Source organism: Lathamus discolor, chromosome 4 (genome assembly GCF_037157495.1).
Source record: "Lathamus discolor isolate bLatDis1 chromosome 4, bLatDis1.hap1, whole genome shotgun sequence".
In the NCBI taxonomy this organism is placed as follows: Eukaryota; Metazoa; Chordata; class Aves; order Psittaciformes; family Psittacidae; genus Lathamus; species Lathamus discolor.
Window position 1 is genome coordinate 59,760,814 of NC_088887.1, and position 12,983 is coordinate 59,773,796.

The following is a 12,983-nucleotide window of genomic DNA, read 5'->3' on the forward strand; positions in this document are numbered from 1 at the left end:
ATTTTCTCCACATCCTCTTTTTGCATGAGGAGCTTCAAAGTCTCCAGACCTGTTAATGCTGGCTACCTTTAGCACTGTCTTGTATCTGCCCCTGCTGTGCTGCTTGAAACATGGGCTGGCTGATTTGGCAGTTACCGAGAGAAAATGTGTCTTGCCGGTGGTGTCATTTTGAGTTGATGGTGTGATTATTGCTACCTTTATCCTCTCTGTTCTGTTCCTGTTCTCCTTTACAATTGTGTAGTAAAGCTCTGGGGTGTAAAGAATGTGTTGGCATGTGTGTGTTGGTAAGGTAGGGTAGTGGAATAGAAGTGGTTCGGCGTGTTAAGGACACCTGGTGATAAGTACAGGTTGCAGTAGTCTGGATTAGAGGTAAATCTCACCAGTAATACAGTCTTGGTAGAGGAATGCACAGGTCTATTTGTGCTTTACTGCTGTTGGATTTTCTTCTTTGCCACAAAGACATGTTTAATATAATCATGTTCCACAGATTTAGACAATATATTTATGCTTTTAAGCAGCATATTGTCAGCTGCAAGGTATTCTTGCATAACTTTTGGTTAATGGAAAGGATACATTTTTGTTGTAAGAAAGTGAAAGACATGTAATGGCCTTTATGTAGACATGAAGTCCTTTCCTGTGAGATGTTATAACTGGTGTTTGACATTAACTGAATATTCACTTTCATGGAAGCAGTGAAGTTGATCTGTTTAAAGGCACTGAAGAAATAAGAGCAAGAGATTTCTGAGACTTCTTCATTAGAGTCAAGAGGAAAGGAGACCAATTTGACTGTAATATTAGTGTCTTATAATTTCTGGGGTTGTTGTGGGTTGGTTTTTTTTCTCCAGCTCTTTCTTTGTGAGATGCAATTACTAGTCAAAGGCTTATCTTCTGTCTTTCACTCTGAAAACATATCTGTGTAATCCCTTCACAAAACCATTTGTTGTCAAACATGTAGATCAGATTGCAGTCTCTTTTCATTGTCAGATGAATTTAATTATCCCAGTAATAAATCTTGTTTTCATATTGTTTTCTGTGAATTTTGTGCAACACAATGCTAACTTATTTTAAATAAGTGCTTAAAAGAATAGAAATGGAGAAGGCTAACAGTCTTAACTGGCTAACAATGAGATCTGTGGTAAGTTTCTTGCTGTGTTAATCCCCAAATTCTGATACAGGCTTAGAGTGATTTAGCATTACTATTGGTTTCTGGTATTTTACCGTTGAGATTTATACTTGCTTTCTTAGGTTCAAAGGGTAGTTTTGATTTCATTATTTGATATTCAATTGACTCTTCTGGTAAACAGATTTACTAATGATATACTTCTGTCTGTTCACTCAATAGCTAGAGATGATTGCCATGGAAAATCCTGCAGACTTGAAGAAGCAATTGTATGTTGAATTTGAAGGAGAGCAAGGGGTAGATGAAGGAGGTGTTTCCAAAGAATTTTTTCAACTGGTTGTGGAAGAAATCTTCAATCCAGATATTGGTATGTGCTACAAGAATTTACTAATTTATCAAATTTTTCACATAAAAGGTTGGAGCAGATGATCTTTCAAGGTCCCTTCCAACCTGGGCTGTTCTATGTCTGTGCAGTGCCTTTCTGTATCTGCTGCTGCTTCTTTCTGAAGCTCTCCAGATTTCTTGGTGATCATGAGAGTATTTGACCCCTTGAGGCTCACTGTGTCTTTATCATCAGTCATCCTCCTAAGGAGGAATGATGAAAAGCTACGTGTATAGCTAGTGAAAGCTACCACTGCCTGTTTGGATATAAATCAGTAGTATAGGGTTTCTTTGCAGGGTTCCTGTATTTGTTCTCTCACCTTTCTCCTCGCTCTGCTTTGTGATTAGCTTCTAGAATTAGTAATCAAACCAAAGAGGAAGAGCTTCTGCAATAAAACCAGAGTAGGACTTATGGTGAGTTTTTATTTCCTCCCCCTTCCTCCAGCTTAAAACATCTGATAGTCTCAGTTCTTCTAATGATTTCATCTAAAAGGGGTACAAATCCAAAGTGTAGCAGTAATGTCAAATTTCATTGTAGTTACTTAGAACTAAAAGATTTTGATATATCAGAGCCAAAGTTTTATATTTGTGTTTTAACAGTCACATTTCCATCTTGCCTTTTTTCTCTTTTCCCCTCCTTGCTCATTGCACCAGTGTCTAATGCTTCTGCTTCATACATACAGGGACGTACTGATTTTAATATGCAGCTGGTCTCCTGCTCTGAGAAGATTAAAATGTCTAAATGTTACTAACACTTTGTGTTAGAATAGAAATGAGACCTACCAGGTTCTTAAACTAATTTCATAGCTTCTGAACGATGATGACACATTGCAGTTCCTGTTAAGGCTTCCATTGAAGAAGCTCAACAGCATGTAGCCATTAGTTAATTTGGGTTCATTGAGCTGTTTTAAAAAATAAAGCTGCTGGCTTTGTAGCTTATAAAGTTGATGAATATAAACATAAAAGTTCAGTTTGTTCAGGTTGAAGAGGAAGTCTCCAGAATCAGTAACAGGATCTGAACCTTGTCACTTACCATTAACCGTACACAAACCAGTTCTTATAACAAGCAATACAGATCCATAAGCAAGTCTTACTCTGAAAACTACCATTAACTTGGAGGGATTGGCATCTGAATTAGCAAGGTTACTTGGAATAAATTGGAGTATAGCAAAATAATGAAGTCTCACTACTTTGACAAAGGTGTATTTTCAATCAGAAATACATTTATTAGTTTTCTTTTTACGTGAGTTTAGCTAAGCAGAAGTTGCGTGGGATGCCTATATTGAAATAATCCCATTTAGTAACTGAAGTCTGATTCAGCTAAGATCCAGCCAGTGTATATATGCTCCCTGTGTATAAAGATGGGTAATAGATTAGATGTGCATGCATGATTTATATTTTACTTCTGTATTCAAAATACAAAAAAGTTAAAAGTAAGTATACTTTTTGTATTCATATCAACTTGGGGGGGGGGGGCAGGGAGGGTATTTATTGGCTTTTGACATAAATGTACAAAACCAGAAAAATGGGGCTTGCATTCATACTCTTCTTTTGCACCTATTAATATGCATTGCAGTTTAACAGTTTATACACCATATATGCCAAGTGGGGTTTCGTTGATTCATAAAAACTTTATTTACCAGAGAAAATTAAGGAAATCCTTTAAATGGAATTTAAAATGTCATCTGATAGGTATGCGTGAAGTCATGCTTATACCTGTAAGTTTTGATGTCATTACATTTCAAGTATTTTGATGTTAAACTACTGTCAAGTTTTACTCAAAGGAGGTAATAACTTCAGCAAAATTAAACTTAGGACCAACAGTCACCATGGTAAAAGGGAAGAAGGAATAACTTCATACAGTATTCCAACTAACACTATACAATTGGTTTTGTCTTATTGCAGCTTCCATTTTATTCTGGTGTTTTATTTTTATTTTAATGTACTATAGTCTTAGTTTTGGTCAATTAATAAAATGCTGTATTTCACCTTAAAGTGTTTCCAGATGTTGGTCTGGGTAAGGTGTTAGTCCTTAATTATTAGACATTTGCTGGAGTTGTTTATTTTGGCTGTTTAACTCTTCCATCATCTTCCAGAAAGTACAAGTAATTGCTTTTCTTTTGCCAGTAATTCAGAAGTTACTTCAGTCAATTCAGAAAATGGAATGCAGGGTTCTTGTTAATGTTTCTCCTATATATGTTTGTGTTGCTTATCCATTTCTGATTTCCGGTTACCTTACCTGATGTTAGTCTTGTTATTTGTGTGCTTCCCTTAATAGCTAGCCCTGTCCTAGTATCTTACTATGATAAATAATCTTCAGTTTTGGGGAATAGCCAGTCCCTGAATGAGTTTGCAGTTCATTTCCTTACACTGAATGAGAATTCAGGCTTTATCTCTTGGCTGAAGGTGACATTTTTAGCCTTGGGAGTAATTCTGTGACTCTGTGGCTTTGTAATCAGTTTGTACCATCTCAATAGGCTGTAAATAAGCATATCTTTTAAGAGCTGACAAGATAAATCCTTGTGGCAGATGTAGTTCATGTTGTTGACCATGTGCATCTAAATTCTGTTGTGTTGGGAGGAAGGAGCCTGGGCACTTTTCCTTAGGCTCTGCCTGGAAATCATGAGATTGAGTTGTAAAAGTAACAGGTCACTGTGACTATACTAGTCTCTCTCTCCCCTTAAGTCTATGAGGTTTGAATTTATCTTGTTTTAGTATCTAGTAAGGAAATGGATTTTACTGTAGGGTTCGTTTAAATAGTGTATAGCCTATGCACAAACTTGGGTTTCATAAACAACAGCTAATCTACAGCCAAGAGGGTAAGGCTTTATCCTTCTCTTGTCTGTACAGTTGTATCCACTCCCTGTAGCTCCTGGCATGTGACAGTTCAGCCATTTGTTGAAGATTTCTGTAAAGGTACTCAGTTTGTGGACTTTGCAGAAAATCAGATGAAGGGAGACAGGGGAACAAAGCAAAACCTCTTAGCTTTCAACAGCAATAAGCTGTTAAAAGTTGGATCCCCTCCTGTGAAACACAGTCTCATGTTACATTTTCTCCTCAAGTTCAGATGTATGTGATAGCTGCAGCAACAGTGGGTCTTGCCAATTACCTTTAAACGAACAAAACCCAAATGTGTTGGGGATCTAAGATTATATGTGATGGTTAATCCATGCCCTGTTCTCGTAGCTTCCAATTCAGTAATAGGGCTGCATCTAGTCCTGTTCCTCTGCTGGAACTGACCTGCAAAAGCCTTTAAGGAAGGGCTGTCGTTGTAGTAATTGGAGTTCCTCAGGATTATTTCATTCATATGTGTTTTGACTGGTATTTTCTTGCCCTGTTGTTTTTATCGAAGTTACAATGTATGTTGACAATGTGTTCCAGGTTTCTCAGTAAGGGAAGGTGATGAAAGGCTATGCATGTACAGGTTTAGTGGGCATTGCAGGGTGTTGTATCGCAGGTCTCCTGCATACTTTTAGTGGTAATATTAGTAACAGTATTTTGAGCAGCTCAAATTACCCTAAGGTAAGTAGGGTTCTCTTCACGTTAAATTCACTATAATGTTAAGCTAAGCATGTTTTAGAGCCATTCTAATGCAAATGTGTTTATAATGGTATGTTTTACATGTCATTTTTATTGAAATGTACCCATGATTGTTCAACTTCATTTTTCTTACAGGGATGTTCACATACGATGAATCTACAAAACTGTTTTGGTTTAATCCGTCCTCTTTTGAAACCGAGGGTCAGTTTACACTGATTGGCATAGTACTGGGGCTGGCTATTTACAATAACTGTATACTGGACGTGCATTTTCCCATGGTTGTCTACAGGAAGCTAATGGGCAAAAAAGGAACTTTTCGTGATCTGGCAGACTCTCATCCTGTAAGTTCATTATGTTCTTTCAGTTTATTGATGCATTTGTCATGCAACAACTTAATCTAGGTTTAATGCAAATACAAGATCACTGTCAGAAGTGGAATAACCAGTGACTTGTGTAAAGACTCTGTATTTCTTAAATAAATTCGTAAGCAATAAAATCTCTTACTGCATCTGGCTTGGAGGAAGAGGAATTGTCAAGTCAACAAATAGGGCCTGGGTATCAGTAAAGCTTTGTTATATTTTTTTTTTTTACATGCTGCCTAAATTGTTTAGTATCGCTAAGAACTACTAAGCGTTAACTGTTATACATAGTATCTTCCCAAAGAGACTTCTAAAACTAGGCTGGTTATATCTGTTTGTAGAAGTAGATTTCTACAACAAATATCAAAGTAACAGTAGATGTGCAAAAAGGTGTGATGCACTTAGGGTTTGGTTTTGGTTTTTTGTCTTAAAACAAAAGACAGATGAGGCAGTCTGAATATCTGTAGTCTGGGAGCAGTGATCAGTATCCATCTTCCCTACCTCTCCCCAGCCAGTGGCTATACAAAAGCACTAAGCCATGTGTGTGTTTTAGATAGCTGCATAGCTGCTTCTGTGCTCTGTGAAGCCCTACTTCATCCGTGATTAAGAATCACCAGTAGCTTTCTCACATGCTAGCTAATACCAGTTGAAATGCTTCAAAGGGAACTTTTCATAAGCGCTTATGCAAATCTTAAGCTACTCAAAGATGAGTAAAATCATAAAATCAATTATGTTTGAAAAGACCTTTGAGTCCAACTGCTAGAACATGGAGGATATGGTGTTCACCACCCCTCACACCAGCAGTTCCAAGTCCAGTTACTGTCAATGCAAGGTATTTTTAAGGTGCTGTGGAAGAATCAAAAGGATACATTTAGTGAAAGGATGAGGCTTACATGTAAACTCTTAATAATTGAAACATTGAGGAGAAATTTATTATTTCTACTTCACTATAAAAAATACAGTTGCACTCAGTTGTTGCTTTTCCTTCGTTTTGCATTCTTGAGTCCTACACCTCTGCCTCAGCCAAATAATTGTTCCTTTTGTGCATAGCCTTTGGTTTCCAAAAGAGTCTTGAGCTTTTCTTGAGGCGTAGCATGGAAGAAGGCTGTTTACTCCTTTGAACAGTGCAAGATCTTGCAGTTAATTTCAGATACCACTTGGCAGATTCTGACTTAACTTGTGATTTTAGTTGTTTGGTTTTTTTATTTGTGCATAAATGTTTTCTTACCTTAATGACTGCCCATCTGTGTCACTTCAAGATTGCTTCCTAGTTCGTTTGGGGTTTAAATCAAGATGTAGAAGACAGAAGCTTGCTGCCTGGAGTTTAGCTGATATAAGATACAGCGTTTTCTTTGATTTTAATGCGTGTACGTTCAACCTACTGGCGTAACGTGTTCTGGATGCCAAAAATAAATACAGTTTCAAGAGAGTTGAACAGTAAAGAGATAATAAGTGACTCTTAAGTTACAGGTCTGACCATTGCATTTAGGAATATTCCTGTGTACTGGTAGGCTCTTCTAAGGGATTTATCATTCATTGCCATGTTTCTTTTTTTCTTTCCTTACTATCTGCTGTTGGTTCTTTCAAACTCCGAGATTAACATACCTTTGTTTGGACTGTCATGAGAGACCTTAGGGGACTTGTGTTATAGAATGCAATAACCCTTTTTGAGCAGATGATTTTATGACTTTTGGTATTACTCAATGAAATCCTGAAATTGTTTATGACAGACATTTGGTTTTTTTCCTCTAGGTTCTTTACCAGAGTTTGAGAGACTTGCTAGAGTATGAAGGAAGCGTGGAAGATGATATGATGATAACGTTTCAAATATCTCACACGGATCTCTTTGGCAATCCAATGATGCATGATTTAAAGGAAAACGGTGATAAAATTCCTATTACAAATGAAAATAGAAAGGTACACTTGAATGACATTTCAGTGTAGTCTGTAATTTTTAGACAATGTATGCAGAATTGTGTAGCACTGTAAAGGTTTGGTCTCACGCCTGACTTAAGCTTAAAAGCCTTTTTTAATTGCTATAGCACAGTATAGTTGTAAGCAGGAAAGGCTTATCTTTTAAAGACAGCATCAATACATGCATTTGTAGCTTCTGGATGTGGTGTTTGACCTGTCTGAGAAATATGTGAGACTTGTTCTTTGTTATTGCCGAGTAGAAGCTGAACCCAGGTGACCTGCATAGAATTACATGTATTTCGGGGTCTTATACTTTTGGGAGATACTTCGAGTGGCATGTGTCAAAGTACTAAGGTTTTTTTTGGGGATTGTTTCCTTACAGGAATTTGTCAATCTGTATGCTGACTATATACTCAATAAATCAGTAGAAAAGCAGTTCAAGGCCTTTCGGAGAGGATTCCACATGGTGACCAATGAATCTCCTTTGAAATATTTATTTAGACCAGAGGAAATTGAATTACTTATATGTGGAAGTAGGGTAAGAATCCTGAATGTACACCAGAAAGTGGAGCTTTTTTGATCCTAAGTACCTAACTAGTGGTCATTTTAAAAAATGTCATCTTCTTACAGAATTTAGATTTTCAAGCACTAGAAGAAACTACAGAATATGATGGTGGCTATACCAGAGACTCTCTTATTATTAGGCAAGTTATTTTTTTTCTGATTTCTGAAAGATAAAAAGCACTCGACATGGCTGTTTCTTCATAGTATTGTAAGATGTAGTATTTTTGTAGTGCTGGAGATTCAAGTGTCTGATGTATAACTCTGCTTTCCTCAAGTACTGTCATTAGGAAAGAGCACATAGTTGTAACTATTGTCTTTAGCTTCCAGTGAACTTTGGTAAAGATTAAGAGGGATTTTTCCTTTTTTTTTTTTGTCTCTCATACCATACAGTTAAATAATCCCCAGTATAGAGAGGGCTGTTTCAGTAAATAACCATTGCTTTGCTGCTGTTTAAAAAAAAAAAATGAAATCACACTGAACTGTTTGGATAGGTTGCATGTGTAGACTGTTCTGCTCTAATTAGAAATTAGGTAAATTCAGTGTTTTTAATGTTTCTACTTTCTTGTTGCCTTTGAGTAGAGAACTCTGAAGACAAGGGTTAGGGAAGCATGCATCTTGAGTGCTCTAGACTTTGGCAGCTACTTAACTAATTCTTGCTAGGGTAGAAGACCTTGACAGCAGCTGTGTTTGTTTACTGTAGTGTTTCAGATGGTGGTAGAAATGGACGTTGTAGTGGAACCAGTATAATTCCTTAGGAAATGGGAATCCTAAATTAAGTGATCTTGAAATATTCTTCATTTATCACCCAAATTAACATTTAAAAAGAGTTAAACTGCAGTGTTTTGGTAATAATTCTGATTTCTACTTCTGAATCTCATTTATTGGTAAGGAAGTTACTGGTTTGGTTTATGAATGCAACTTGCAGACTTGCTGTTAGGATTGATAAGGATTACTAAACATTCAAAGTTCATTCAAAGAGTCTCATTTATACCAGATTTCAGTTCACTTCTTGATTTCTTCCTTCATAGGGAATTCTGGGAAATTGTCCATTCATTTACAGATGAACAGAAAAGGCTATTCTTACAGTTTACAACGGGCACAGACAGAGCCCCTGTGGGAGGACTTGGAAAGTTAAAGATGATCATAGCCAAAAATGGCCCAGATACAGAGAGGTAAAAGAAAAAAAAAAATCTACATTTTTCTTATTTGTTTATAAATGGAAGCAAATTCTTTGCTTTTAAGTTAACTCGGTTAAATCCAGACAGTTGAATCTTTAAGCAAAGTGGATTCTCTTTAAATTCATTATTTTGGATGTGTGAAAGAGCGATGTGTTTCTTTGCAGGTACTGCATGTTCCCAGATCTGAATTCTTTTTTTTTTTTTTTCCTTTGTTTTCCCCACAGGTTACCTACATCTCACACATGCTTTAATGTACTTTTGCTTCCGGAGTACTCGAGCAAGGAAAAGCTTAAGGAGAGATTATTGAAGGCCATCACATATGCCAAAGGATTTGGCATGCTGTAACGAATATAACAAAATAGAAAAAAATATATAAAAAAAGGGATTAAAAAATGATGGTGATGATGTCCCTGTCTAAAAAGGCCATAAGATAGTGAGCTACAGTAGTCACCTGTGTTTGTGCCTCCCTTCTTTACCGGGGACATTGGGCTGGAACAGCAGATTTCAGCTGCTTATATGAACAAAATCTTTATTTTTTCTTTTAGCGTGAAAGTGTTACATATTCTTTCACTTGTATGTACAGAGAGGTTTTCCTGAATATTTATTTTAAGGGTTAAATCACTTTTGCTTGTGTTTATTACTGCTTGAAGTTGAGCCTTTTTGAGTATTTACAAGAAAACAAACTGTACTCTCCCAAGGAAAATATTGCCATCATTTGTAGACCATGTAACCTTCAAGTATGTGCTATATTTTTGTCCCTGTATCTAATCAAATCAAGAACTGTACTTTTTGAAGAGTTTGCTTTTGAAACTTGAAGTCTTGGAAAACAGTGTGATGCAATTACTGCTGTTCTAGCCCCCAAAGAGTTTCTGTGCAAAATCTTAAGAATCAATAAAGACGGAAGGGAGAACTTGGAATGTTAAATTGCAGCCTTGAGAACTTTACTTTAGTCACAGCACAACAATTAAATCTCATTTCACTATATGTTGCCTACACATGTGTTGTAATAAACTGTGTTTTTAATTAGGAAACATTTCTTAGCATAAGAAAGGGTAGAAATTTTAGTTACTTTTTTAAAAAAAGATGTTTACTGGGGAAAGTGCATTTTCAACCGAACAGCTTTAGAGTAGGGCGTGAAGTGTTTGGAAAAAAGATAGGAAGTTTTTGCTTTATTATAAACAAAGCATGTGGAAGTGCACTTAAAATGAAGTTTTATTCTTAATTGCCTATTACGTTGACATTTTAAATAGACAATCCAAAGTCTTCCCTACATGTTATGTCATCACCGTTTATTTAATGACTTATTGTTCCTACTTATCAAGGCACATGATCAGTGTTGCAACATAATCTAAAGGGATGGCTACTGTATTTTAATCTCATCTAACAATAAGCAAAATTGAACAATATTAAACGTAAGGCCTACTTCATATTGTACACTTCCAACCATTAATTAAACTGTTAGAAAGTAAGTACTAAGGTTATGTTCATCTACTACATAAAGTATTCAGTAGGTTTTTAATTTAACTCTACAAATCATATCAGAAATAAATCCTTTACCTTTCGTAGTCTGTGTTTAATGTTAATTTCTCCTGTTGCAATGTATGACAAAGGGATTATGCATTTTTAAGTGAGGATGTAACTGGCATATCTCTTTTTTTCCAATGCAAGCTGCAGCGGATGTGCAGAGCTGAGCTTGTGCCTTGACAATTGCTTATAACTGACTACTACCGATCAATCCCATGACTGTGTGGAATTGGCATTAAAAGGCATAGTTTTGAAATCATTGGAGAAAGAAAAGCTGTCTTTCAGGACTATTTTAATAAATTCTTTCTAGTAATAGAAACAGACAACTGTTATGTGACTGATGCTGAATAAAACAGTGACCTTTTTTCACCACGGTTCAGTGAAAAAGAAAACAAGTGACTTCCTTACTTTGATGAATTGGATATTACATTATTTGATTAGAAAACGTAGTACAGCATAAGTTGAGGGTTACAGGTACGGAAATCTCTCCAGAGGTGAACTGTAGTGATGTCGGGTCCAGTGATGTTCCCTTCTCATATCCAAGATGACCTGAACACAGGGACTGAACCTCGCTGGAGAAGGATTGGTGCTGGCTGTCTTCTGGTGTTTGAGCTGGAGGTGGCAGGTATGGCATGCTGTCCTGGATGTTCATCTTATTTCATGTCCTTTGAGAGGAAAACAAGATATACCAGCCTCTGGGTAGGGAAGCTGATAACAGTGCCTGCAGATTCCTTCAGGCTTTGTGGCAAGAACAAGATTTGCCAAGTGCCTTGAGGTGTTTTGTGACAAGTATGAACCCCATCATGATACTGCTGTGTGGTATGTACTACATCAATAGCCTAATGCTGTTGAGCTGTGTCCCTATAACTTGTCTTATTCTGATATAGCTATGGATGGTGGTTATACCCAGCTAACAAGTGGATAAAATTCATGTTGGGTTTTTTTTTTTCAAACAGACCCAAAACCAGGGCAGACAGCATCACTGGATAGCAATACAGAGTATTCCAAGTGTTGACATTGTGAATATGCTTTGTCTATCTTCCTTTAGCATTAAGATTAAAATAATACATAATTGTATCTGCCTTTAAAAGTATAAGCTGTTTTTCAAGGAATCATTTTCAGGTAAGATATAAGGACTTCATATTGACAGATTTCCTGTTTAAATACATACTGCCTCCCCCCAAATGCCACTGTATCAAAACCTTATGTCCTTAGTGGTGTTACAGATGTGCTTGTCCAGCTGCAGCAGCTAATAAGGTTTAAAGTAAATAAATCTTGAAGTCTTGTAGCTGCAGGCTGCTCTCCTGCCCTACAGAAGTTCCAGTCAGTCTTCTGCTGCTTGGAATGTTTGTCATACTGGGGAAAATGCCATTTTGAGTTCTTTTTTTCTCCAGGCACACCTGGAATATCTGTAACTGTCTCATAGTCTCTAATAGTCTTTCAGCAGCATTTAGCAAACTTTAGGTCTACAAAGCTGACCTTGGAAATGTAGGTGAACTGAAATACCTCTTTCAGGTGAGACATAAGGCTCCTCATCCAAGGTAGCACTGTGATGCCAGTGTGCTGGTGCTCTCTTTTCAGGGTGTCCTTAATTTGTTAACAAGGAAAAGTTTTGGGCATCTCAGCATTGTCTCATGTGACACAATCCATTTTTTCATTTTATTTTTCTCATAAAAACATATTTCACTTGGATGCAAATTCCTGTTTCTCTGAACTGTACTGTATGAAACATCAGTCCTCTTCTGCAGTGGCTGGTGTATGGGGTGGGAGCTGGGCTTGGCTGGTGGAGTCACTTGTGTTGGATGGTTGTGGGGAGCAAGTGGAGGGATGAGATGGGAGAGGAGGGGATGGGTCAGCAGAATAAGTAACTAGGTGGGAAGAGAAGCAGTTGGAAAACATCCTGATTGACAATGGCTAGGGAAGATGAAGGAAGCAGAGATGTGCTTGGTTTTATTTCCTTAACTGAAAGGAGCCTTGTAAAGGATCTTGGGAAGACGGGGTGTGGGAAGGTGGTTTTAATGGCAGAGGGTGCTATGTTGAGATACACCAGCATGGGTTTGTTCTGTTCTGCAGTATTTGTAGGATACACCCAGTGGTCCTGACAAATAACTGAAGTCAGCTTGTGTTTATGGATGTCTGTGCTCAATATGTATCCTGCTTCAGGGGCTTTTGTGTTTGGAAATTTCTTAAGAGACAAGGACACTGGAGACGCAGGTAGAGGGGCAGGAATAGTTACTCTATTTTAGGATAATAAAATAGCCTTAGGAACTGCTACGTTACCTTCCTGGGTAGGTTTGTGCATAGTTTTGAGGCTTAAAAACAAAAGCGCAGCTGACTGAAAGTCAGACAGTGATCACTGGAGTTGGCTCCTGCCTTTGGGAGGACCCACAGCACAGCTAAACT

At 37.2% G+C, this 12,983-nt stretch overlaps 1 protein-coding gene across 8 annotated transcripts in view; it reads left to right on the forward strand.

Moving 5' to 3' along the window:
• The window catches only part of UBE3A (ubiquitin protein ligase E3A), a 57,520-nt gene extending 47,540 nt beyond the window's left edge, over positions 1–9,980 (forward strand). For all 8 annotated transcript variants that reach the window (XM_065677631.1, XM_065677630.1, XM_065677633.1 and 5 more), the window contains 7 exons: positions 1,343–1,487; positions 5,177–5,382; positions 7,153–7,317; positions 7,697–7,852; positions 7,945–8,018; positions 8,907–9,050; positions 9,281–9,980. In XM_065677631.1, coding sequence (XP_065533703.1) covers positions 1,343–1,487; positions 5,177–5,382; positions 7,153–7,317; positions 7,697–7,852; positions 7,945–8,018; positions 8,907–9,050; positions 9,281–9,401 — 1,011 coding nt within the window. In that variant the 3' untranslated portion in view covers positions 9,402–9,980. The remainder of the gene's footprint in view (positions 1–1,342; positions 1,488–5,176; positions 5,383–7,152; positions 7,318–7,696; positions 7,853–7,944; positions 8,019–8,906; positions 9,051–9,280) is intronic.
• Positions 9,981–12,983: the final 3,003 nt, after the last annotated feature.